Source organism: Melospiza georgiana, chromosome 26 (genome assembly GCF_028018845.1).
Source record: "Melospiza georgiana isolate bMelGeo1 chromosome 26, bMelGeo1.pri, whole genome shotgun sequence".
NCBI classification, from domain to species: Eukaryota; Metazoa; Chordata; class Aves; order Passeriformes; family Passerellidae; genus Melospiza; species Melospiza georgiana.
Window position 1 is genome coordinate 5,189,747 of NC_080455.1, and position 26,990 is coordinate 5,216,736.

At 51.1% G+C, this 26,990-nt stretch overlaps 1 protein-coding gene across 1 annotated transcript in view; it reads left to right on the forward strand.

Moving 5' to 3' along the window:
- Window positions 1–224: 224 nt before the first annotated feature.
- The window catches only part of STK11 (serine/threonine kinase 11), a 32,618-nt gene continuing 5,852 nt past the window's right edge, over window positions 225–26,990 (forward strand). The window contains exons 1-8 of the mRNA XM_058040726.1: window positions 225–1,706; window positions 6,607–6,690; window positions 9,982–10,071; window positions 10,825–10,957; window positions 11,430–11,566; window positions 11,994–12,121; window positions 19,209–19,266; window positions 26,266–26,459. Coding sequence (XP_057896709.1) covers window positions 1,417–1,706; window positions 6,607–6,690; window positions 9,982–10,071; window positions 10,825–10,957; window positions 11,430–11,566; window positions 11,994–12,121; window positions 19,209–19,266; window positions 26,266–26,459 — 1,114 coding nt within the window. The 5' untranslated portion in view covers window positions 225–1,416. The remainder of the gene's footprint in view (window positions 1,707–6,606; window positions 6,691–9,981; window positions 10,072–10,824; window positions 10,958–11,429; window positions 11,567–11,993; window positions 12,122–19,208; window positions 19,267–26,265; window positions 26,460–26,990) is intronic.

The window sequence follows — 26,990 nt, forward strand, 5'->3', positions numbered from 1 at the left end:
GGAACGGCGGGGGCGGGCGGGGACAAGATGGCGGCAGCGGCGTCGGCGGCGCGCGCGCGGCGGGGCGGGCGGTAACGGGGCGGCGCGACCGGGACGAGGAACGGGACCGGGGCCGGGAGAGCGCCAGGGGGCAGCGGCCGAGGGGCGGCCCCTGAACTTGGGGGGACGCGGGAGGCGGCGGCTCGGCGGGGCGGAGCGCGGCGCCGGGGCCCGGCCCGGCTCCCCCGCCTGGCGACGGGGAGGGGGGACTCGGCCGCTCGCCCCCCCCTCCCCCAGTTCACCGTTCGGGCCGGCGGCAGCGGCCGGAGCTGCGTGCGGGGAAGGAGCCGGCCCGGGCCGGGAAGGGCCTGGAGGTCACCGAACCCTCCCCGGGAGTCCGTCCCGTCCCGTCCCGGCTCCGGCGCTGATTTTGTCGCACTGAAAGTGTCCTGTCCCCTGTCACCCCGCTCTGCTCTCCCGCCGTGCCCTGCCGCCAGCCCCGCTGACACCTGTGGGAGGTGCGGGAGGCACCGTCCGGGCCGGGTGGGCATCCCTGACCGTCCCCTCTCTCCGTGAAGAACCGGACACCGGGCAGGAGATCCCCCGGGAGCAGCCGGGTGTTGGGGCACGGGGGGTCTCCCTGACCCCTCCCGGGATCAACGGGGGTTGTGTTGTCCTGCACCGCTGACACCCGGAGCAAAGGCGGTGGTGACACATCATGTGCCGGGCGCAATCCCGGTGGATGAAGGATGCCCCCGGGAGCTCTCGGTAGGCACCGAAGGCCTCAAACTTTTATAGGCGAAAGCGAAGACGCAAGAATTGTTTGGGAAAACTCCTTCAAGGAAACTTGCTTCCAGCTCCCCAACGGCTGAACCCCCGCTGCGGCCCGCGCTCCGGGGGGAGCACGCACCTTCCCACCCCGGCTGGAACCGTGAGCTCCTAGGCATGGAAAGTCACGAGAGGGACTGGGAGCTGCTCTGGTTCCACGGGGTGGCCTGACGGGCCCGGAGATGACCTAACTCTGTAGGATCAAACTGGGCCCAGCCAAGGCCAGCTGACTGGGAAGAGCCCCCGGTAGCGGGACCGGGTCGGAAGCAACGTGAGTCCCGGACTGAGTGTGTCCCGTCACAGATTTATGTTCTTTTTCAAAGACTTTCTGGAGCCAGGCCGGGATCTTTTGGCATCCAATTGACCTGGAAGCAGCTCTTAGGTTTGGTTTTTCTTTTCTTTTTTTCCTTCTTTTTTTTTTGTTGGTTGTTTTTTTTTATTATTATTATTATTCATGTTTGTACAATCTTCTGGATATTTTTTTCCCGAGAAGGAGTAAAAAGGGAGTGTTGGAAACTTAACAAAACAAGGATTAAAGCCTTGAGCGCTTAAAGAAAAAAAAAAAAAAAAAAAACAACAAAAAAAACAGGTTAAGGAACTTAATCCAGGATGGATCTGCAGGAGCCCCAGCAGCTGGGAATGTTTGCAGAGAGCGAGCTGATGTCGGTGGGCATGGACACGTTCATCCACCGCATCGACTCCACCGAGGTCATTTACCAGCCCCGGCGCAAACGGGCCAAGCTCATCGGCAAGTACCTCATGGGAGACCTGCTGGGAGAGGGCTCCTACGGCAAAGTCAAGGAGATGCTGGACTCAGAGACCCTGTGCAGGAGAGCCGTCAAGATCCTGAAGAAGAAGAAGCTGCGCCGGATCCCCAACGGGGAGGCCAACGTGAAAAAGTGAGTAAGGAGCTCTGGGAACTGGATGGGTGAGCTTGCTTCTTGTTCAGCAGCTGAGCTGCTGTGTTGTTTTAGCTGACAGCGTGGATCTGCTGTGGGAAGTGCTTCCTAATCCACAGGTATTTAGGAATCTCTTCCCTCTGAACGGCAGCCAGTGCTCTGGGTGAGGCTGGGCACAGGTTCCCAAGGGCTGGGAGAGTCTGGGATACACCACTTTGGTGTCATTTCATGGATAAAATATTGTTTCTTAAAGCAATTCCTCTGTATCCTCTCAGCACCTGGGCGAGGTGAGAACCTTACAAACACACCTGGTGTCCTCACAGGGTTATTCCTGTATCTGCCCAGGTGTCCTCAGGTGTTCCCTGGAGCTCTCTGTGGTGGCAATTCCTCCTCCCACCCATGGGGAAGGTGGCTGGAACAGAATCCAATATATGGGCACAGGAAGTTTTGGGTTTTTTGCTCAGCTTCATTTCTAAGGTCCTTGGGAGTTAACTCAAGGCTCTCCCCAGCTGATTTCTGTGGCTGTAAATTGGGGCCAAGGGTTGTCAGCTCTCTGTGCCTCTGCCACACCTGGTTACTCAGGGTACAAAGCCGTCATGGAAGTGAACCCCAGGAGGGGCTGGATCAGTGGGGCTGCTGTGGGAACTCTCCCTAGTCTGGACCTCGCAGCAGCCCTGCCAGGAGCTGCTTATCAGCCCTGCAGGAGCCTCTGCAGCCCAAACAACCCAGGAGGGTTTATCTAGGCTGGGAGGGAGAGCTCTGAGAGGTCGAGGATACTCTTGTGCTGTTCTGCTGTGGGTGAGCCCTGACCTGCAGAGCCCTGTGTCTGTCCCTCCGTTTGATTTCCCAGTTTAGCTGTGGGATATTTCACATCCTGTCCCAGCACTGCTGTCAGGGAGCTCTCTCACTTTGCCTTCCAACCTTTCTTGGCTGTGGAACAGTCACATCCCAAGGCTGGGACCTCCCTGTCTCTCTCCCTTCCTGGCTCAGGTTCAGGATCAAGCAAACCTGGTTAATGTGTAATAAAATGTTTCTTGTTTTTCTGGTGGAGGCTGAGTGCCCCGTCCCTGGGTCCCTCCACGGGCACTTCCAGTGCTGCCACTGGGGAACCTGGAGATGGTTTCCTCCTTAGGGAAGCTTTCCATGTAAATTAGGTAAAAAGAGCTTGCCCACATCAGGAGAGTTCCCTGCTCTCAGAGCCATGGGAATGCTCCTGTGTCCTGAGGTGAACTCCGTGGAAGTTTTATTCACACCCAGAACGGGGCTGTGAGTATCAGATGGGTCATTAAGGGAGTTATTAAAAGGGACTTTCTGTGGACATTTCCTGGCTCAGCCCCACCTGCTCCAAAACACCAAGGCAGATTTTAGGTCTTGCCTTGTACCCAGGGGTTTAACTTTAGTTCAGGTTCCTATTTCTGTTCCCTCATCCTTTTCCCTCTGCCCACCTATCCATGTGCTTTATCTGCTGCTTCAGTGGGGAATTTTAAGGCAAACTGTTGTATTTTGTGGTTCCCTGGTCCCCCTGGCACTCTGAGCTTATCAGAACCCTTCAGCACTGCTGTGAGAGGGAGTGAAAGCTGTGCCTGCTCTGAGTGTGAGATATGTGACCAAACAGGGTGGGAGGAACAAAGTGCTGTGGGGTCTCCAGGTAGTGCTGGACAGGACCCTGACACAGTATTTTAATGTCAACATGGCCAGATTGCACTGGAATCTCACTTTGGGCAGCATTGAGGAGTTTATGCCCAAGAACTGCTCCTGTGCACAGGACAGCAGGAAATGGGTCGGATCACACTGTTGGGCTCTGCTTTCTCTCTTGGAATCTGATCACTGAGGTGTTTTCCAGTGTTTCCCACCACACAGGGAAAAGCTGCACGTGAGGTTTGGGCTGTTGGGCGGAGGTGATTGAGTTACTGTGGTGGGTTCCTTCCTCAGAGCTGTGCTGATAGCACAGGAATGGAATTGTCCTCCGAGGAAATCCCTGGAAAACGGTTCCTAGACAGTGGCCCTTGGGTAATTCCACAAGCAGTAACACACAGGGAGTAATGAGAGTGCACTAATGAGCTGTGGAGGATCACACAGGTCTCTGAGCTGGGCCTTGGGCACCTGCAGATGTTGGGCTGGAAATGGGATGTTAATGCCAACCTTGGGTCACTCCTTGCTGATATCCCAGGCCACAGGCTCATCTCTGCCCCAGCCCTGTTGTTCTGGAGACCCAGAAATTACAGCTAAAATGTGTTTGGGACTTAGATCAGATCAAATTATTTTTCTCTACTCCAAAATACTCCACTTCTGCCCCAGGAAAATGAGCCCTGAAGGGCTCTCTGAGTCCTGGAGAGGATGTTGAGGGCTTAAACTTGTAAGACACAATTTCCTTAAATCTATTGGGGCAATAATTTCTCTATAGAGCAGGTGGAGGTGGCTCAGTCAGGCAGACACTGCAGAATCTCATCCCTGCAAAAAAAAAAGGAGTTTAGTGGAATTGCCAAAAAAAAAAGGCAGGAAAACCTGGCAGCCTGTGGCTGCAGCAGCAGCAGAGGTTTAATAACGCTGTGTGCTAATAGCCTGACACGTTAATTAAGTGTTTGGGGCTCTGTGGGATCCCAAGTGCCCTGTGCTGTACTTACCACCTCAGCAATTGCTCTGCTTGGAATTTGTGCTCCTTGGAATTCCTCTGAGGGTTTTCCTGGGTTATGGGGCTGTGCTGTGACAGTTCCTGGGGTCTGCAAGTGCCAAGAGCTGGAACCTCCACACGGGGACAGATTTGCTGGAGGCTCTGGAGGTGTGAGCTCAGGTGGGAATGAGCTGATCCCTCCTCCTCAGGATCCCACATCCTCAGGGATGTGTTCCCCTTGGCTCAAGGATTTCCTCTGCTGAGCTGGATGTTTGCCTGGGTTGGGAGGTGAAATGCTGGGACCTGGAAGAGCCCAGAATTCCATATTCTGATGGATATAGAATTTGGAATGCCAGACATCCCTGCAGGAGCAGGATGTGGATGAACTCTTGGGACTAAGAAAAAGTGACGCTGAAATCTTCCTGGCACTTGCAGCCAGTCCTGGATCAGGTGCTGCACTCCCTAAGCTTTCAGGATGTTGTGGGAAGAACCTTGTGAACCAAAGGAAGGGAATGAATCTTTTGGCTGTGTTTTCTTAGGCTGGGAACAAGGAAGAACACTGCATCTCACAGTGGAGATGTCCAGGAAGGAGAATCTGCCTTTCCAGGCTGCCTTTGGCACGTTCCAAAATGCTGTGGCCCATGGAACAAGGGGGCAGCTTTGCTGTTTACAGTTCTGAGCAGCAACACCCCCTGTTATTTACCAGAGCAGGTACCTTGCAGGGAATAAATCTTAATCCACCAGGATGAGCTTAATGGATCTGACAGAGCTCGAGTTAGGTCTTTTTTCCCCCTTGTCTCCTTCCAAGGAGGTTGTACTTGCAAGCAGGCCTTGGTTTCTGACAATCTGTCTGCTCACACACTTGCAGTGGGGTTTTGTTGGTGGTTTTGGAAGAAAAAAAAAATCAAATTTAGGCCTTTTCTGAGCAGGTGAGACCTCTGTTCCCCTACTCGAGGGGTTTGCAAAGTGAGATGGGACTGGAGGTGACTGAGCTGGCTGTCCCTGCTCCTCAGGCATTCCAGAGCCAAAGAGGGGCTAAAAATAGAAGTAATCTTTCCTCTGGGAAAAGGGTGGCTTGGCTTCTGCCCCAGGGACAGGGGTGGGGGCACTGCCCTGGCATTTTGGATTGGTTCACAGAGTCCTCCTGAGGGGGGGGAAAATCATTACAGAAATATGAGATATTTATTTGTAGGAATTAGTGTTTGTGCTTCTGAGTTGTATTACAGGGAATGAGCTGTTGGGATCAGGATTTTAAATGTGTTCCCAACATTTTGGGCCTAAAGTTGTGTTTGAGTGTGTTTGCTCTCCTCTGGCAGCCCTGGTTGGAGCCCTCAGCCCTCTCCCTTCGTGCTGCAGGATCTCCTCAGCTCCACACTGACACTGGCTGCTGTTCCTTGTGCTAATTTAATCCACTTCAGCCCTTTGGTCATTCCTATAATTAGACTTGTCTGCCATGTCCACACAATACTTGGGAGTTTTGCTGTGGTATCCTGGGTCTCTGCTCAGTTCTTGGCGGTTTCTTCTAAATCCAGAGCTGAGGAAGGAGTCTCTGGCCTTAATTTTGGTAGTGAAATAATTCACACTGCTCAGACATCCTTAAAAGATCAGTAAGGATTCTCCTTGCACTCCTGGATCAGAGAACCCCTTTCCAAGGAGCAGCTCCTGGTTGTTGCTCAGCATTTGTGCTGGCCCCAGCTCGTTACTGGAGCTGCTAATTGTGCCCACGAGGGGCTCTGAGCTGGCTTTGGGTAGGGGCTCTCACTTCCAAAGCTGTGCTCAGAATTCCTTGTAATGCTGAGCTGATGAAGTGTGACCACACTGCTTAAAGCACTCACCAGATCATTGTGGGAAGGAGAATTTGGGGGCTCAGCACAGCCCAGGATGGAGCAGCAGCAGAACAAAGTGAAAAGCAGGACCTGCACTGCCAGGCACCAACAGAACCACCCTGACCTGACTGTCCTGCTCTGCCTGTTTCTCCACAGCTGGCATCCAGTGGGATTTTGCAGGATGAGTTTAATGCAAAAGAGAGTAAACTGTGGTTTGGGGCAGGTATAAAATCCCTGGAGCCAAAGTTTAGGGCAGGTGACAGAAGGTGACATTCAAGGGGCTGTTCCCCAAGCCAAGGGAAGGTGGCTCCTCACTGTTTTACCTTATTTATTCCCCACAAACACAAAATTCACTTCAGGTCTCTGAGCCATTCAGCCAAGTTAAATTTGGGTGAAATTTTGGAAGAAATAGAGTTGGGAATAAGCTTTTTAAATGTAACTTTTTCCTTGTCTCTTCCTGCAGGGAGATCCAGCTCCTGCGGAGATTACGGCACAAAAACGTCATCCAGCTGGTGGATGTGTTGTACAACGAGGAGAAACAGAAAATATATCCTTTTACACAGGGCTACTGGTCAGGTTTGAGCTGCCACTGTTCTCTGCTGTAGTTCTGCTTTTGGAAAAGCCCTTTTGGATGTTTCTTAAGTTTAATTTTTTGCAGCTAAATTGCTTTCACTGCTAATAACCATCCTGCCCACCTGGCAGACTTTGCACACAAACACAAATTCACACAGACTCTGATCAATGCAATTTTATCCTCACTTTGCTGGATTTTGAGAGCACTTTGTCTGGAACCAGTGTGGAAGTTCCTGGAGCTGATCCCTTGTAGTATATATTATAAATAGATCCTTTTATTTTTGACAGTGTTTTCTAATTGCTGTCTTCTTATTACAGTACTCCAGAAAAGGAGTAATTTAATTGTGTGCATTAATTAGATCAAACACTCTGCCACCAGATCATTAGGATAAAGGAGTGTGACAGCTTCTGCTCGTTCTGTGGCCTCTACAGAGTGAGGGGACTGCAAGTCAATTATTGATAGAGAGATCCTGGTTAATTAGGTAGAAGGGAGGAGGCAGCAGGGGGAAAAGGAGCCCGAGAGAGACATCGTGTGTTGGTACCAGGTGATGACAACACAAAACCATCACTGGGAAATGGGATCTCTCCAAGGATGCTCCTTGCTGGACTTTGAGCAGTGCTGGTCCAACCTTTCCCTCACAAGGACAGGTTGACTTTGTCGTTTTTATCTTTATCTGCTTCTACACTCTCACAAAATTTGTTCCTCCCTGTGCTGATTCTGGCAATAACTGGGGGGAATTTGTTTTCACTGGAATCAGTGAAATCATCCATGATTTTGTTCAAGCCCTTCCCCAGCTCCTGACAGGCACTGCCTGGGCTGTGATAGAGCAGACCTTGAGCAGCCACATGAGGAACAATTTTGGGAACAGATCCAGCAGAAAAGGGACTGTATCCCTGAGGCTGCCCTGGGGGCAGGGCCCTGAGTCATGCTCAGGGCTGTGTTGGTTCCTGGCAGGAGGCAGAGTTGGGATTTAGGGGGAGATGTCAACTTTCCTATTGGTGATTAAAGAGAAAAATGCTCATTTCCAGAACAAGCACTGTGGGATTGGAAATTGTGGCTGTGGAAGGAAGGAATTCTGTCCCCACCTGAGTGTATAGAAAAATCCTCATTTCCAGAACAAGCACTGTGGGATTGGAAATTGGGGCTGTGGAAGGAAGGATTCTGTCCCCACCTGAGTGTTCTGTTGCTGGTGGAAGTGCACTGCAGGCTTGAGCTGTTTGTCATTGAGTCACAGAATGGCTTGGGTTAAAAAGGACATTAAAGCTCATCCCATCCCACCCCTGCCATGGCAGTGACACCTTCCACTACCCCAGGTTGCTCCAAGCTCCTTCCAGCCTGGCCTTGGACACTTCCAGGGATCCACGGGCAGCCACAGCTTCTCAGGGAAACCTCTGCCAGGGCCTCACCATCCTCACAGGGAAGATTTTTTCCTAATCTCCCATCTAACCCACCTCTCTGTCAGTGTGAAGGGATTTCCCCATGTCCTGTCACTGTGTCCTCTTCTAAAAAATCCCTCTCCATCTTTTTTGTAGGCTCACTTCAGGTTAAAACAGCATTTGAGCAACTCACCTAATAAAAACCTTCAGTGATTTTTTTTTTTTTTTGTGAGAGAAAAGGAAAGCTGTGGCAACTGGATTAAAAATATCAATGAATTTCAGTATTTAAGGGCAGTTTGCTGGGAGTGCAGAGCCAGTGGTGAATGGAGAGCTCATCCAGGCAGAAAATGAACCCAGTTCCATGAGCAGCATCCCAGGGATCCCATTACCAGTGTGTGGAGCTGAGTGTGGGAGCAGAAACCCTTGAGGAGGAGAACTGAGAGCTTGGGGCACCTGTAACAGATCTGCTCCAGCCTGGACGTCTGTTCTCTAATCTGATTGATCAACCTGAAGGGGATCAGTGACCAGGGAGGGGTGAGGAGCAGCCTGGCTGTTAGTGACACCCAGCCAGGGCTGTCCTTGAGCCTCTTTGCTCCCCAGGAGCTGCTCTGGATTATCCACCACCACTGTTATTCTCCTGACAGTGGGAGAGTTGATATATTCCAAATCACTCTGATAGGAGCAGTTCACAGATTTCTTCCAGGCTAGGAATGAATTTTGGGAGTTCTCTCTTCTATTCTTGCTTTTATTGATTTACTGAGAATCTTCACACACATCATAAATTCTGGTTTAGGGTAAATTTAGAGTATTTAGGGTCTCTCATGGGGAATGGAGCAGGAATTTAATGAGTTTTCAGTGTTTGGAGCTGCTAGATGGAACAGAGGGCAGCAGAGTCTTCAGCCCAGGGCAGGAGTGTCCCTTCTGCCTCTTCTACCTCAGGTGGCTTCTTGGGGCAAAATTAACTTATTTTGGGTTTAGGTTAAGAAAGCAACTGCCTGGAGGAATAACTGACCATGCTCAGGAATGCAGGGGAGCCCTGGCAGCTCTGCTCTGTCAGGACACTCCCCAATGTCCCAAGGTCTGTTCCTCCAGGCCCCTCCAAACCAAACTTTGCCTTCAAAAGCCCAGGGAGAGGAGGAAACAGGCAACTACAACATCAGGCAGTCTGGTTCCCATTTTTTTTGGCCCCAACATTAAAGCTTACAGAGATAAAAACTGGAATATGCTGCAAGGGAACAAATGCTGCAAAGTGCCAGCAGCTCTTGGCATTCTGTTGTAACTGTTTTTAATCCATGTGGTTTCACAAAGCTTCTCAGCTCTCCAAGGATCCTTTTTCCTGCTGCTGGAATACTCCTGTGGAGCTGGGGGTAAGCAGCAGCTGTTCCACAGAGCACACAACTGGATTGTTTGGGACGGGGAGTGAGGAATAACCAACTTTGGGGAAGGTGGTGGGAGCTCACTTTGAGCTGCAGAGCACCCAGGGCACGGGGGGAATGGGCTGCAGCTCTTCTGCCAGGGATTTCCCAACTTTCTGTGCCCACTTCAAGGTATTTCCCTGTTCTCTGTCATGCCTGTGAGATCTCCAGCTTATTTTCTGTGGAGTTCCCATCCTGTTCCAGGTCTGGTCATGGAGTTGAGTTCCCATCCTGTTCCAGGTCTGGTCATGGAGTTGAGTTCCCATCCTGTTCCAGGTCTGGTTATGGAGTTCCCATCCTGTTCCAGGTCTGCTCACAGAGCTGCAGATGCTCATTTGGCAGAAGGATTTTCCTGTAGGTGTGGGAGCTGGAGGAGCATTCCCTCAGCACTTGGGAAGTGCAGCCATTCCCTCTGAGGGATGTTTATTTAACACTGAGGGTTAACCCTGGAGCTTCCTTAACTCTGCCCTCACGTATATGGTGATGGAGTACTGTGTGTGTGGGATGCAGGAAATGCTGGACAGTGTCCCAGAAAAGAGGTTTCCAGTATTTCAGGCTCACGGGTAAGTTCTGTTCCTCTCCCCACTGTGTTCTCTTGAGTTCACTCTGCTCAGACTGTGTTTGAAAGCAAACCTGGCTTTGTGCAGTAATTTCATATTTTACACCCATGCAAAAGAAGTGAAAAGCTCTTGAAGTGGCCAGCAGAGATTGCCCTTAGATTCTGGGAAGAAAACAATCCTTCTATTGATTTTTCTGTTATTTTTATTTTACTTCCTGAGCTGCCCAACAGCCCCCCCTGTTCCCTGTGCTCTTGCCTTGCCAAGGGGTGTGAGGGGGGAATCTCCTGCCTAAATGGAGGTCAAGCCACAGTTCAGCATCAGAAAAGACTTTAAAGGCCTTGGGATGGATTAGGGATTGGCAATATCCAGCATGATCTGGTAGCTGGAGTAGTTAGCTGGCTTAAGCTGGAGCCCTTTTTACTCCTAAAGGAAAGAAACATGAGAATTCTGGGAATAGATAACAAAAACATTGTCAGGATCAAATCAGGGCAGAGCAGCAAATCTGTGGCAACTACATCATTTTATAGTCATATTGTCATTTTAGTTTAAGAGATCTCTGAGATTACAGACAGCCTAAGTGAAATTCAGGCACATTAATGTTATTTCTGGGTATTATGAGATGAAACACTTGCCTCTACAACTGCCAGGCTGCGTGTGGGTTATGATGATGCCCCAGAGTCTCTGACCACAGCAAAAAGCTCCTTTCTACTGGCTAAAAGTGTTTGATTTATTTTTCCCTTCTCCCTCTCTCTGCAGGTACTTTTGTCAGCTTATAGATGGCTTAGAATACTTGCACAGCCAAGGGATTGTCCACAAGGATATAAAGCCTGGGAACCTCCTGCTAACAACCAATGGGACACTAAAAATATCTGATTTAGGAGTAGCAGAGGTATGTGAGAAGCACAGCAAAATCAGAATGGGACATTCTAGATTGAGGTCACCTCTGTGGTGTCATTGATTTATTGTGCATTTAGGCTTTTGTTCTGTTGCACTTGCAGAGTGCTGTGAGTGACTCTGAATATTTATTGCAATTGCCAAAGCACTTCTTTTGGTAACAGCATGAAACCTCTGCTCAGGAAACACAGAGAGAAGGAAGATGTCAATCGTGGATGAGCCCAAAAGTGGGGGGAAATGGGGATAAGCTGCATAACCTTATCCTTCTTTTTATATGGAATCTCTCTTAGGTAGGAGAGGTGCAAGACTTGTCACTGTGGCGTGTGGCTGCTGTGGTGGCATGATCTTATCATCTGTAGATGTTCAGTAGAGGAGTTTTCCCCTTTTGTTTCCCAGGTGGAACTTTTCCAAGAGTCACAGTTTGTTTTCCTTGGAAGGCTGACACTGTTTGGTCTCTCCTGCCTCAGGCATTGCATCCGTTTGCGGAGGACGACACGTGCAGGACGAGCCAAGGGTCGCCAGCATTCCAGCCCCCAGAAATTGCCAATGGCCTTGACACCTTTTCAGGCTTTAAAGTCGACATCTGGTCTGCAGGGGTGACACTGTGAGTGCCCAGGAACTTCACAATTAATGACACGCTCAGATAGCTCAGTGCTGGCCCAACTCTGTCATCACTGCTCTTGTGACGGGGGGTGCTGCTCACTCCTGTGGGTGGGTTGATGCTCCCCAAAGTATCTGTAATTCTGCACAAGGGGATCTTTGCTCTCCATGAGTGACTCTGCAGCTGTTGCTCAGCTCCCAGAGGCACAGCCAGGGCAGTAACAGAAGCCACAAGTATCTCCAGTATTTGTTTTGAAGTTTTTGCTGTCCCAGACTGTGATGGAGGCAGGCTAAACCTTAAAGAGGTTTTGCACATACTGCCAAATATTCCTCTTTTGGTTTCCCCTTGGCTGCTTTTGGCTTATGTAGTCAGGTAAAAACTGAGTACCTGTGGGCTGCTTCTCATCCTACTTCTCCTTCTGCCTTCACAGATACAACATCACAACGGGTCTGTACCCTTTTGAAGGGGATAATATCTATAAATTATTTGAAAACATCGGGAAAGGCGACTACACAATTCCAGAGGATTGTGGTCCTCCACTCTCAGACTTATTGAGAGGTGAGTCTTCCCAGCTGGTTCCAAAAGGGGTAACATTTATAGAGGCAACAACTCCTCAGATTGCACAGTGCCAGAGCTTCCTTCCAAGTGTCTTGTGGGGATATGGGATCCTTTTAGTCATGGAGGTTATATTATAGCCTTACAAGACTCTGGCAGATCTCCAGCACTGGTGTTTTCCTGAGATCCACCAATGCCCTGCACAGCTCACAGCCACTGCTGGATAGAGTTGGTTCTTGCATTGCTGCCTGTGCTCTGAGAAGCTTTTACATCTAAAGGCAAAGCCCACAAGGTGTTAAATTTAAAATGGCATAATAGCACTGATGCAGGACAGTGAGAGCAGTGATGCTGTGTCCAGGCTTTCCCTAATGTCACACACTGAGTACTCAGGGCTGCTGTCCCTCCTCATCAGCCTCACCTCTGGACTGGTCTCAAGTCCCATTTGTTTCCTTCTCCCCAAATTCAGAGCTGCAGGATATTGGAGCAGTGCCCAGTTTCACAGCAGGGCTGGGATAGGACCACGAGGACCAGGAGAGTGGCACTTTCTGGGGAGAAAGTCGTGGGGGTTTTTTTTTATTTTTTTATTCCTATCACTTATTTCAGCAGCTTGATGTTTAGTGCTGAAGAGGCTCTACCTGTGGAAGGTGAGTCAGGCAGGGCAACAGTTGTGCTGTGCAGCCTGGTGAGCCTCTGGCAGGAGCTGGGATGCAATTCCAGCCTGTGGGAGAGCCTGACCAGCATTCCCAGTGCCTCCTCTCCAGCAGAACAGCCAGGTGCTGCTGTGCTCCCCAGCCCTCTGCACAGGCTCATCCTCTCCTTTCTCCTCAGCTCTTTGTGAGCAATCAGCCCTCAGATTCAGGATGTTTGTCTTGTTTCATGTTGGTTTTCCTGCTCCTTGTGCTCTCTGGGGTTGGTGAGGGGCTGGGGGGCACCGAGTGCCTCTCTGCTGGCAGTGTGTCAGCTCTGCAGGTCCCCTGGGGCTGGACGCAGGTTCCCTGGCTGCACACAGATCCCCCAGGGCTTGGTTCAGGTCCCCTGGCTGGGTGCAGGGTCCCAGCTCTGGGCTGGATGCAGGTCCCCGGGGCTCGGTGCAGGGCCCCAGCTCCTGGCTCAGTGCAGAGCCCCAGGGCTGGGTGCAGGTCCCCCAGGGCTGGGTGCAGGTCCCCCAGGGCTGGGTGCAGGTCCCCTGGCTCGGTTCAGGTCCCCAGGTTTGGTGCAGGTCCCCAGCTCCCGGTTCAGTTCAGGTCCCCTGGCCTCAGTGCAGGCCCCCAGGGCTGGGTGTAGGTACCCCAGGCTCAGTGCAGAGCCCCAGTCCCTGGCTCAGCCCAGGCCCTGGGGCTCAGCGCAGGTCCCCGAGCTTGGTGCAGGTCCCTGGGCTCTGTTCAGGGCCCCAGGCTTGGTGCAGAGCCCCGGGCTCATTGCATGGCCCCAGCTCCTGGCTCAGTGCAGGTCCCCAGGCTCGGTTCAGGCCCCAGGCTCGGTGCAGAGCCCTGGGCCCATTGCATGGCCCCAGCTCCTGGCTGGGTTCAGGTCCCCAGGCTCGGTGCCGGTCCCCGGGCTCGGTGCCGGTCCCCGGGCTCGGTTCAGGTCCCCGGGCTTGGTGCAGGTCCCCGGGCTCGGTGCACGGCCCCAGCTCCTGGCTCGGTGCCGGTCCCCGGGCTCGGTGCAGGTCTCCAGGCTCGGTGCACGGCCCCAGGCTCCGTGCAGATCTGCGGGCTCGGTGCACGGCCCCAGCTCCTGTCTGGGTGCAGGTCCCCAGGCTCAGTGCAGATCCCCAGGCTCAGTGCAGAGCCCCGGGCTCGGTGCACGGCCCCAGCTCCTGGCTGGGTGCAGGTCCCCGGGCTCGGTGCACGGCCCCAGCTCCTGGCTCGGTGCCGGCCGTGCTGGCGGCAGGTGGTGCTGTCAGTCCGAGCTCTTCCGCTGCCGCCACCGGGGCTCCCCCGGCCCCTCAGCGCCGCGGAGCTGCCAGACCCCCGCAGCCCCCCTCAGAGGTTATTTTAGCTTGCCTGGCTCCATGCCAACGATGAAATCAGTTATTTCCATGTGTTTCCAAAAGCATTAGCCAGCTTTAGCAGCTCTCCGAAGGCGTTACATAAGGCAGCGCTTCCAATGGCGCTCGGCACAGCCAGGATCTGCCTGAGCCTGACACAGAGGCTGCTCACGGCCTGATGTGCCTCACATTGTACCTGCCAGCCCCGGGGAACAGTGGCCTGAGCTCTCTGTGGCATTTGGCTTGTCACTGCTGACTCCAAATGTGGCATTTTAATCAGCTGGGAATTGCCCAAATGCAGCAAACCCTGCAGTCCCGTTGGTCCGGCAGCAGCTCTGCTGAAGCATCCAGCAGAACTCCTTGGAGGTTTGTGATCAGCCTCTCAGCTGCACTTAGTGCTTCCCCCGGGGAAAAGGAGCGTGGCAGTTTTCTCTTTTCCTCTGCTGAGGATATTGACAGCTTAAAATCTTGTGCTTCATTAGCACAATAACTCCCCTCCTAGTTCTCATCCCACCCCTGTGTGAGAGCTGGAGCCAGAATTACCTACTCTTCCCTCTGCCTGATTTTACATGGCAGAGCCTTGAATGTGGTGCCCTTTGCCCATCTCTTACAGCCTGAGTCTCCTCCTGCATCCTCTCTGCTGTTTGTCTGCATCCTTTCTGTGCTTGTGCTCCACAGAGGTGGGAGCTGAGTGGGTTTGGCAAGGAGAGGAGCTTGCCTGGGAGGAGGTGACCAGACCCCTTTCTTTCAGGGCAGTGGGAAGCCCTAAGGATCCCTTTTCCTGTCCTCTCTCCCACAGAACTGAGAACAGTCTTCTACCCCTCATTTTGCTGTGTACATTGCAAAAGCTGGCATAACCTTCTGATATTCCCCTTGCTTGGTGTGAGACACATTTTCTAGCAGTCAACATGCCAGGTGGCCTCGAGAGGGATGAATTTTGGGGTGGGATTGCTCCAGCTCTGCCTGCTCTGGAGGCCTGAGCAGCTCCCCAGCATCTGCTGAAGCCCAGGGCTGAGCTGTGCAGCCGTGGCACCACGTAGCTATGGTGACAAACCTGGATGCTTTATTTAGTTCCTGCTTTTCCTCCAGAACATCTGCATTTCCTGGTGGGTGCCTGCTCCTCCTGCAGCAGGCTGGAGCTGAATCCATTGCCTGTGGATCAGATACTGTGGGTGGCTGTGTTTGTGTGAGCAGCACAGACACCCCCCCAGCTCAGCTCTGTCGCTCTGGTGCTTTTGTCTCATCTTTGTGTTGATTTGAAAGGCTCTAAAAGCCCTCACAGTGCCTGGTCTGGGTTTGAGTGAGGCAGAATTCAGTGCAGCAAAATGCTCATTTCCTCTGTCTGCCAGGGCTGTGCTGACCACAGGCACCACAGCCAGGCTATGAAGCAAACACAAACACACTTTGTAAGGTTTTTTTGTTCTTCTGTTGACTACTTTTGTAGTGTGTCTTTACTTTTTCTTCCCCTTGAGCTTGTTCTTATCTTTGTTCCCTTTTTGCAGAACAGCAGAGTTTAGAGGACTTAAAGCTTCAGTGGTATTTAGCTTGTAAAGAGACTCGCATGACAGTATATCCTCCAGATTAGTTGGGATGCTGCTCCTCATTTTGTCTCCCTAATCAGGGATGAAGCTTTATTTGTACTCTTCAGGGATGGAAAGAAGGTCTGGTGCTGTTTTGTGTGTGCAGTCAGGAGAGATGTGTCAGGGCAGAAGGGTTTATAAATAGTCTTAAGGTTCTTCTGGCAGCATCTGCCCGTGGCTTATCAACTCCTGTGCACTTTGCTTCTGGACCAGAAAAATGCACAAGGTCAGCTTTCCTCCTCCTGGGCTAATAGACTTTTACTGGAAGAGGAAGCTCTGAGGCTGCAGCTCTGCATTAATCAGCATCTGGATTGATTTCCAGGCCCTGAGACCTGGGACATGGTGGCTGGATCTTCAGCAGTTTGTTTTGTCACTTCCACGACCTTTCCTTGCTGGGACAGTGAGAGGATGCATCCTGGTGACAGTGGGATGCTTTAATTCTGCTGTGGCAGGGGTCCCCAGGGCTGTGTGTGCCCTTCCAGAGGCCTGGCCTAGATCACAGGCTCAAGATTTGCCTGCAGAGGGAGTTTGTGACCAGAGCAGCCAGCTGAGTGCAGGGGGAGGGAGAAGGTCCTGCCTCATTTACAGATTGGCCTCACGCTGCTTTTACAGTGCTTGTTAAATATTGATCCAAGTTGGAGACTGAAATGGAATCCAGGTTGAGCCTGTTAATTTTGCTGTTGGGTTTCTTCCTGCCTCTCCAGTCCCACACCTGAGACTGCCCTGTGTTCTGAGCTCCAGGAATTCTGCCCTGGAGCTGTGCCTGTCCAGGATCACTGAGTGTGGTGAGGGGGTTGTGAGGAGCTCAGGGCAGATCCATGATCTCCAATTTCTGGGTTGTGATTTGCAAGGATTTTGAAACTGTTGATGTGCTGCAGAGGACGTGATACCCCTATCTGGGCATAGCTGTGTGCTGTCTGTTCTTATCAGTTTAATACCTGATAATTCTCAATGAGGGGATTTCATATTTTAGGAATAATTTCCTCATGGAAGGAGTTGTCAGGCACCCAGTGAGGTTTGGATCCCCCATCCCCTGGAGGTCTCCAAAGAACACCTGACCACGACCCTCAGGGTGACAAATTCAGGATCACCCGCAGGTTGAACTCAGTGATTCTGTGCCACCCCTGTGTGCACACAGCAAATCCTCTGGGAATTCTGGGGAGCAGAGCTCAGAGTTGGGCCTCCTGAAGCATTCCCTGGCACAGGCTGTCCCATCCCTGCTCGCAGATAAACTCCAGGGAAGTCTTTACCCTAAATGGCCGCGAGCGGCGGCGGCTGCGGGCGGGCGCTCCAGGATGACTTGCCTGGTGAATAGAACATGATGTTTTGTCTTGCTGAAGCCTCTCCTCAGTGCAGGACTTGAGCCACAGAGCTGCCACCAGTGACTCAGAGCTGAATGTGTGAATGTACATTTTCAGTGAGGACACTTTTCTTTCAGATGTTGCCCCAAATGTGGTCGTTTTTCATTGAAGTAAAAATTCTTTTCACTCGATTGTTTTCTTTCTGCCTTTTTAATGGCTTCAGAGTAACAGCTCCCTGTGCTGTGGTTGTTTGTGACTTCTGCTCTTTTAATCATTTACCTTCAGCTTCTTCTCCTGCTTGTACCAGTTTCATCTGGTAAATGCCTTCAATTTCAAAAACACCTTGAAGTGTGGTTTTTAAATAAATCAGTGGGGGGAGTGGGTGGTGTCCTGACTTCCTGTTTCTTATAACATGAATAAGAGAACCTAACCAATATTTGTCCCCTAATCTTCATGTGAGAGCTCTTTGCAGCCCTATTTCTTAAAAAGAAAAAAAAAAGCCAACTCATTTGGGAAGCTCAGCTGTGAAACTGTCTGATCATCTTATTAATAGGTTCTTTAATTAGGTGTGGGATGGGTTTTTTTTTCCTCTGAACTTCTTTCTTTTTCTGTAATGTGAGGAGAAATTCCATCTGAACGTGAGAAAATTCCTTTGCTGCCAGGGTTGAGCTCTGGAACAGGTTGCACTTGTGGGGAGGGTGGGGGTGGGTGTTGTAGAGTTTCCACCCTCAAAACCCAGTCCAAATAATCCAAAACTGTGAGGAATTGGGCTCTGCCCTGTGACCTGGAGAGCTCTTCCTGGATTGCTTTAACTTCCTTCATGTGATGTCATGTGGATCAGCAGTGATCCCATCTCCCTTAAAGCTCTTAATGCTGTCACTAGCATGGATAAACCTTCCCAAATTGCCAGGGCAAAGTGTATTTTGGGTTCTGGAGGTGAAATAACCTCAGTCTTTCCCCGCTGTACTGTCCTATCCCCCCTCTTTGCCCAAGTCCTGATCTGATGTGATGTGAGCAGACTGACAGGGAAGATGTTCTGGAGCAGTTTATGGTGTCACATGTGCTGTGGTGATTTATCTCTTCCATGACCTTTGAATTGTAGGTTCTCACCTCCAGGGCCCTTGCAGCTTCCTGCTTGTAGTAGGATATGTCTTTCCAGCCCTCACTTCCCAAATGTCCACCCAGTTATCCCCCACCTTTGTGTTCTCAGTGTGTTCTTGTCCTGGCTCTCCCCAGCTCTCTGCACTCTTTGCTCCTGTCCTGAATTTCTGGATTCCTGTTTGACAGTGAGTGCTGCTTCCCAAACTTTTCTGGTTGCTGGTGATGGGTTCCTCCTGTTCCAACCCACCATCTCCAAACCCTCATTCTTCATGCAACCTATTCAGCACTTCACAATGCTTGAGGAGCAACAGGAGATCATCCAGTAAAAGCAAAACTCCTTGTACTGTTCAGTCATGAGGCTTGGTTAATGTTCAGGAGGTGAATATATTCCTGGAACCTTCACTGGAGAATATCTTGGATGCTGCTGGATGAAACTCTCAGGGTTCCATGGGCTCATTTCTGAAGAATATGGCAACATTTTCTCCTTCCCTTCTGCTGAGTTGTGAAGCTTCTGAAAGGCAGTGGAGCAGAGTGGGCATCCCAGGAGGCTGTTTAAGGAATCCACCTCCCTTTCTCCCAGAGAGAATAGGCATGAGCTGCTTTTCCTGTCTCTGCTCTGCTCACCACCCACCCCAGCTACCTCAGCAGATGATCTCATAAATCCAATTCCTGGCCAGAGCACAGGGATGGGCATCAGGATGATTTATTTTTGTTGTTGGTTCTCCCCTGGTGCACCTCAGAATAGAATTCCACTAGACCAGAGGATCTGGGACACTGTGGACATATGCTGTGCCTGGGGGTTTGGCTCTTCCATGGAGGAGGTTCAATGAAATTCTCTCTGAAATGCAAAAATCTTGATTGGAGCTGTGACTGAGGGCTGGACAAGCCTCAGTCCCTGCACTGGGAGGGAGGGATGGGCTGTACCTGCAGGTGGGACAGACTGGAACATGTTCAGCAGTGGGTTGGGATTTTATGCTGAGTTTCCTGTGGCTGGTGGAGCAAATCCTGCCAGGACTGGGCACAGCAGGGCTGTCAGGGAGGGGAGAGCAGAGCTTTGTGCTGGCTTTGACTCAACTGAATGTCTGTGATCACACCTGGACTTTTTTTCTTCTTTTCAGGAATGCTTGAATACGACCCAGCCAAGAGGTTCTCAATACAGCAGATAAGGCAGCACAAGTGAGTGTTCTCTTCCTGCTCCTCCTCTACCTGTGCTCCTGCTCTCACTTTCTGTTTTCCTTTTGACAGCAAACACATGCAAGTCACTAGATCTCCTTCCTCCAGCTCTGCTGGGGCTCTGGCAAGCTCCACTTGGCTTTTTTCCTCCTATTAGAGCATCCGGTGGAGCACTGGAATTGCTAAGCAGTAAATAAGGAATATGTTGGAAGTCTGTTTGTGGCATGCCTGCTTCTGGATAATTAAGGGTTCTGGATAATTTTTTCCAGAGGGCCAGCAAGTCCTAATGGAGCAGAACAGGAGGTCCTGAAGGCTGTGTTATTATAGTAGGACTGTTCAGTAATGTGTGTTAGTTCTGGCCAGTCTGGGGACAGAAATATCCCCTGGTATTTGCTCCATATGGAGTCAGCATGTGGAAAAGCGTTCCAGGACAATAGGAAATATTTTTTTTCTTTCTTTCTCTTTAATATCACAGTCCTCCCTCCCCCATATCCTCCCCCATTTTCCATGCCATAGTCAGGGGGGGGAAATGCCCCGTTATCACTGAGGGTTTTTTTTTAAGGATCTGTTTGAACATGCAGGCTCTGAGCAGAGATTTCCTGGGCGGATAAAAGTACAAGAACAAAAAGCATCATGAGGCTGCCTCACTGCGGAGGCTGCATTAGCTTATCTGCTCTTGGAATGGGAAGTGCTTCTGAGGACAGGCAGAGCTGCCTCTGGACTGCAGCTGCTTGGCCCCTGAGCCTTCCCTGATCCTTTAGGGAGCTGTAAAAGCAAGGATGTGATCCAGGGTGGTGCTGAGCCCACTCCATGCTGCAAGAACAGCACTGCTTTCCTCTTGTGTTTTTGGAAAAGCGATGTGCTGTCAGGTGATGGTGCCCAAGGAGCCACAGCCAGGCCTGAAATGCACTGGGGTTCCACAGGGAGCAAATGGAACCAGCTCCAACAGGGATTTTAGGGACCAGGGTGCAAGCAGAGCTGGGGAGGCAAGGCTTATGGAGCTTCCCAGGTGATTAATTCATAGTAAGGACTTTGTTGTAGTAGCCAAGCCCCATGCCTGGGTTGTTTCAGGTGCTCTGGACACAGGCATCTCCCATTCAATGCTGCATTTCCTTCCCAGCACCAGTGGCCATGACCAGAGGGCACCAGCTTGCCTTGCTTTGTCAGGAAGCACTGCAAAGAAGCAGGAATTAATCTGTGGAGTCATCAGTAGGTGTTGAGAAAAGCACTAAAAGCACTTCCCTTCCTGTGGCTGCAGTGGCCACCCCTGAGCTCAGGAGCTGCCCTGGTCCCTCATGGGTCACTGCCAGGTGCTTGAGCTGCTTCCCCAATTCCAGATTCTCCATTTTGCCCTCCTCCCCCGTGGCAGTGATTTTTTTGTGTCAGTGTTGCCCAGCTGGAAGCACAGAGGGGTCTCCAGAGATGCTGCCTGTAGTTAGAAAGCTGAAGAAACTGGAGCACAGGGCAGCCCCCGAGCTCCTCAGCTGCTGTGCTGAGGTTTTTCATCCCACAGCACCAAGAGGGGCTGAGGAAAGGCTCTACCTGCAAACCAGGAGCATTTCTATGGCTTAGGCTCTTAGTAGTTTTGTGTGAGCTTAGCCAGTGCTTTTTAACAGGCTTTTCTCCCCTATTGGTAATTGCCTCCTTCCTCCTGCTGTGGCATCTAGTAATTACATCAAGCACAGCAGAGCTTGTGGCCTGGGCCCTGGATGTGTCTGTCTAGCTTCTTTTTGTGCTAAAGAATCCAGAGCTTGGTTCTCCTGCCTTTTCTTTAAATAGAAGCTTAGCCCTGATGCTTAACCTGACCCTGTTTTTTTTTTTTTTGTAAATGGAACACAGCAGTCAGGACAGCAGGCAGCCATTCAGGGATTGGGAAAGCACTTTAGTAAGAAGACATTTGATTTCTAGAACCCTTAGATTTCATCTATTGGGGTGAGTAAATCATTAATGATTGTGGGTTTCTCTGCACTCCACCCTGCAAAAACATGTGCTAAGGACAGGAACTAAACCAGAAAAACATCAAGCAACTTCCCCAGGCTGCCCTGCTGGGCTGGATCCCATCTCAAGCCAGAATCACCCTGTGCCTTTCTATGCTGCTGGAAGTCTCCTTTTATGTCTTTGAGCTGCTGTTCCTGGGGATTCACTCATATGGACAGTGAGGATCATCAAAGTACTCTGAAAGCAGCAGGAGCAGCCCCTGGGCCCCAGGCAGGGGTTTTGCACTCAGGCTGGTGTCAGGATGGTGGGAAGGGACAGTGATCCCAAGGGAAGCATCACAGAGCTTGTGTGAGTGTCCCAGGATCCATCCTTCCCCACTTCCATCAAGTGTGAAGGCCCTTGCAGTGGGATCAGGGATGAAATCAGAGGCACTGAGAAAGCACCAAGGGAGCACAGAGTGCTGTTCCACAGGGAGCAGGAGGCAGGGAAGGCATCCAGGCAGCCCAGCAATGGTAATCCAGCCATTCCTCCCATCATTCCTGTCAGCTATTCCAAATGCTTTTGCCCCTGCAGCAGCAGAGGAATGCTGGAGGAAGAGTCTGCTGAGTTTCATCCCTGCCAGCTGCTGTCCTCCCTCCTCACTCCTGCAGCTGAACTGCATCAAACTCCTGTCTCTGCACTTTTACTGGAGTGGGACAAAGCAAAATGCTGTTCTGTTCATCCCAGTCCATGCAGAGCAGACCTGGAGCTGGAAATGGAAATGAGTTCAACTTCTCCCAGCCTGTCATCTCAGAATTTAGGAACTGCCAGAAACCAGCCCCTGAAGCAGCAGTGGAAGAGCCTGAAAACCTGCTTTCCCTGGAAGGATCAGAGTGGAATGATGTTCAGTGGAAAACCAGTGCTCATAGCTCAGCTCTGTGAATATTTGGTGCTCCTGGGATGGGGATTGTAGGGCAGGGAGGAAAAGCTGCCAAGATCTCAGGAGTTCCAACCTCCTCCCTGTGGATCATCCACCACCTCCCCTCTGCCCTGTGCTTTTGCTGAAGGACTTCCTGCTCACACACTGCATTTTGTTACTAACTCACTGACCTGCTGCAGCACTTCAAGTGATGAAGTGGATGCAGAATTCTACCTCTGTCCCTTGTTTCCAAGGCAACCATCTTCCCTTCCCTCTCTACAAGTGTCACACTTAATTTGTTCAGGCGCAGATCCCGTTGCAGGAGTTGAGAGCACGAGAGGGGAGGCACTTCCACTTTTTTGTTAGTGGAGGTGCAAATTAACCTCACTGCAGGCTGGGCTCCCCTCCTGGAGCTCCTGTGGGCTCTGGGGTGCTGTGCTGTTCAAACCTGGGTACCAAACCCCTTGGAAATCCCTGTGGTGCTGCTGAGGGCTCCTTTGCAGAGGCTGACTGTGCTGCTGGGCTGTGTTGGAGAGAGGGAGAGAGGCTTCTCTGAGCCTCTGCTGCTGCCTGTGCACTTGTGGGCTTTCCCCATCCCTTCTCTGTAGTGCCAGGACACAAAGAAGCATTCCTCTTCCTTCCTGAGGCACCTGGCTCAATTTTCATGGAAGGGATGTTTCCTTCTTTTACCCACCTTCTGCAAATCAGCTTTGTAACGTGGTCTGTGAAAGGACTGAATCTCCAGAACTTCTTGCAGGAGTCTGAGCCATTCTCTGCTACATTTGGTGCTGCTCTCAGCTGGGAGGAGCTGCTGTTTACTGAAGAGCTTGGACATCTCTTGATCCAGATTTCTGTTACCTTTGGTGCTACCACCAGCCTGGAGGAGCTGCTGTTTTCATACTTTTGTTTGTTCTGAACCTCACTGAAGAGCTTGGACATCTCTTGATCCAGCAAGATATATATATATCAAAATTTTTGGTGCTGCTGGGATGGGGATTGTAGGGCAGGGAATTTGTGTGAGGAAATGTGATTGCAGGAACACTGCTGTGTGTGTGTGTGTGTGTGTGTTGCCTCTCCCTGGGACATTGTGTGCCTTCCACAATTGCCTGTGAGGGAGCTGAGCTAAACTGGAGCCCTGCTCATTGCTGCTTGTGGTGACAGTGACCTTCCAGGGAGCTCGAGGCCCTTACATGGCATCACAGGAGGTGGAGAATTGCTCATCCTGACCCTGGCTGGCAGGGCAGGGATCTGCAGCTTGGCATCTGCTCTCAGAGAAAGCCATCCCTGTGCAGACCAAGCCAAGTGCAATGTTTGTGACCCAAATGGGAAGTGAATAGCTGGGAGTGTTGGAAAGCTGCAGCTGTGCTTACAAGATTCTTATTTTAACCTTGCTTATACCAGGACTTGAAAAGAGCAGAGGGAGGACTTGTGATGGGAGATCTGAGCTTGGGAGCTGCAAACCAAACAGGCTCATTAAGCACTGGGCAACCCAGATTCCTTTTTTTTCCTTCAGTCCTTGACCCTTGGTGTCTTATCTCCCTGTGGCTGATAGCAGCTGTCTGGCCACTTCTGCCTAGCAGGATCACAATTAACACTTGTGCTGCTGCTGCTGCCTGGGGCTTCTGAGCTTTGCAGGCTCCTCAATGAGCTTGTGGAATAGGAGGAAATAATCCCTTACTACTGCTGCCTTCACTCTGAAGCATTTCTAAGCCCCTCCCAGCCCTTTGAAGCATAGAGCAGAGAGGAATCTGCTTCTTGCAGAGGGATGTTCTGCTCAAGGGGCAATTCTGAGATGCAAAATCTTTTCTTTGCCCTCAAGGTTAAAGCAGCTGCCACAAGCACCAGGTAACTGTGAGTGTGCCAGTGCAGTAGGCTCAGAAAACATCCCTGAAACTGGGAATAACTGGTGGAACTCTCATCAGCAGGGCTCTGACCCAGCCATATTTGGGGTTGTGGTGAGGGCAGGGTTGAGGAGAGGCTTTATCTCATGGCCATCACTGACCAGGAGCTGCTGCTCTCTGGCTCAGGCCAGTTCTGGAACTGGTTTCCAGTTCCAAAAGCCAGTGGTCCTCAGCTGAGGTGCAAATCTTCAGTGACAACCTCCAGCACCAGCACAGAAAGCAAAATGTCTGTCCCTGCTGGAAAATCCTTGCCAGCAAATACTCCACTACTCCATACAGAATTGCTCAAGGCTCCTTCCAAGAGGTCTTTGATTTTTCTTAGAACTTCAATGGATTTCTCTTTTCACTCTCTATCCTCATTACCATATATGCATATGCAAGTGTTTGAAATCACCTCCCAGAGGATGGAAGCATAATGACTGGAGTACAGTGATTCAGGTTTCTGCTGCTAATAAAAACCTATTTTTACTCTCCTGGTAAGTAGGACAGGAGGGAAGAGTGAGGCAGAGCTGAAATACAGCAAAATAAAAACACCAGTTGCCATAGACTTCCAGGCTTTTTTTTTCCCTTTAAAATTCTCCTTTCAGCAGCCATCACTCTGATCTCATTTGTCCTGGATATTCCCTTCTCCTGAGGTCTCTGGTGTGGAGTTTGGATCCCTCAAGCCCCAGTGCCTCTGGCTAAATCAGCTGCTTGCTGGTGGTTCCTCTGGCTCTGTGCTGCTGATCCTGCCAGGCTGGATCAGCCCAGGCTGGATTTGCTGTTCTGGCAATCTCTTCCTCAATGAACAGAGTCTCCAGAGAAGAGAAATGGATTGATCCCATTAGGAGAGCAGTGTGCCATGCGTGTCACCAAGGAAGCCATCCATGCATCTGGGAAGGGCCCTGGGTCAGAATTATGTTGTCCAGCAGCTGGGATGGGCTTTAACTCCTTTAGTGCCCCTTCAGGGACTGGAGGTGACAATTGCCAGATGAAATCTGAAGCAGCTTCTATCCCTCTTCCCAAACAACACCTTCCTCCCTGCAAACAAGGAGCTGCCAAACTCCATTTCTGCAGAGAAAACAGTTTAAAGATGCTAATGGTGAAGCAGTTTCTGGATGAGAATTCACCCCTCCCTTGAATCCTGCCTGATTTGTCCCAGTAGCTGCATTTCCATTTGTTTATCTCCTCACTCCTCTCCTTTCCCTGATAGTTTTGTTAGAATCCCACTTTTTTTTTAGGCCGGCTGTCAAAGCAGTGTAAGACTTAGAACAAAATGATAATTACAGCTCTGCGCAGGAGGTGCCTTCAGCCTTCCTTCCTGAAAGGAATTTGGAACTGGGGTGATAAAAACCAGATGGCTCAGGTTGGTGAGAGTTCTTGGGCTGGCTCAGGCCCTCCTCCGTGCTTGGAGGCCAGGAGTTTACAGGATGCCAACTGCAGGGTGGGAAGCATTTGTGTCCCATCAGGCTCATGTGGGCTGCAAAGTTGTGTTAGAGGTACCTGAGTCTGGAGGAACTTCTGCTCCCACCCACATTTAGGGGGTCATTGGGAGTGTGGAAGGCTCCAGCAGCCTTCCAGGAAACTTTGGGTGCCCACATGCAGCACTGGGAGATGTCCCAGACAGTCTGGAGTCAGAGCTCTGCTATGGGAGCACGATGAAAACCTAAGAGGTTTATCCCATCTGGCTCTGGGATGCTGCTGGAAGCAGCCTGCTGGATTCCTGATCTGATTAGGAACAGCTTTCAGATATCCTTTCCTGGCCAGATGGCAGCACAGGGTTTGGTGGTGAGAGGAGTCCCTTGAGACAGGGGGGGATAAAAAGATAAAGTATTCACATTTCTGCTGTGGCCTTGGTGCAAACTGGCTTTTAGAGGAAACTGCTGCAGTAAGTGCCCCTCTCAGGCTGAGATCTTTAAATTTGTGTCTGTTGGGCTGGATCAGCCTCAGCTTCAGGATAGGGAAGTTCCTTCTGTCCAGCTTGCTTGGATTACAAAACTCAGGAGCTCTGGCAACTCTGCTGGTTTGTTTTAACTTACAGGTAGTTTGGGCTGGAGTTGGTGATGGAGAGAATGGTCCTGAGCTTCTCTCTGTGCCTGTCCCTCTGTTCTGTCCCTATCCCAGTGTGTCCCAATCCTGACACCTGCCCAGACCTTTTGTTTTCTCCTTACCTGGCACGGGTGGAACTCCCAGCTCTGAATATCCAGGTGGGCTGGGGCCACCCTCATTGGAGGCCTCCTGCATGCCTTGTGCACTGACCCAGCTCTGCCCTCGGGCTCTGTGCAGCTGGTTTAGGAAGAAACATGCTCAGGCAGAGGCGCTGGTGCCCATCCCTCCCAGCCCTGAGACAAAGGACAGGTGGAGGAGCATGACGGCGGTGCCTTACCTGGAGGATCTGCATGGCTACAATGAGGAAGAGGATGATGACTTGTATGACATTGAAGATGATATCATCTACACTCAGGACTTCACAGTACCAGGTAGGGGAGAAGTGGTTGTGGGGGATTTTTGGGGGGGGTTTAAAGCTTTTTTTAAGGAAAGGCCTTGAGGTCTGAATGATCATTTCAGCAGAGGAGATTCTCGGTTGTGGAATGGTGTGAGTGAGCCATGATGCTCCAGATTCCTCAGTCCTTGATTTGATCAATCAGGATGCCCATCCCAGTTTTACCCCTGTGCCAGCTTCCTCCCATCTCCCACCAACAGCTGCTGCTGGGCTCTGCTGTTCAGCACAGTTAATTCTAATTTTGCTAGAACGAGTTATTTGTGAGCAGAGCCCTGAAATGACTCTGCCTTCAGGGTTTGTGGCACACCTGGGGGATCCCCTGGTCCCTGCCTGGTCCTTGCCTTCCCCAGCTCCATGTCCATCCCAGCTGAGCAGGGTGAGCCCCATGCAGGCAGGTATCTGAGGTTAGGGATCACACTGACACCAGGAATTTCACCCTCCTCATACAAACAGCAGCGTTTAAACCCGAATCAGAGCTGTCATGGCAGATGACAGGCAGATCTTCCAT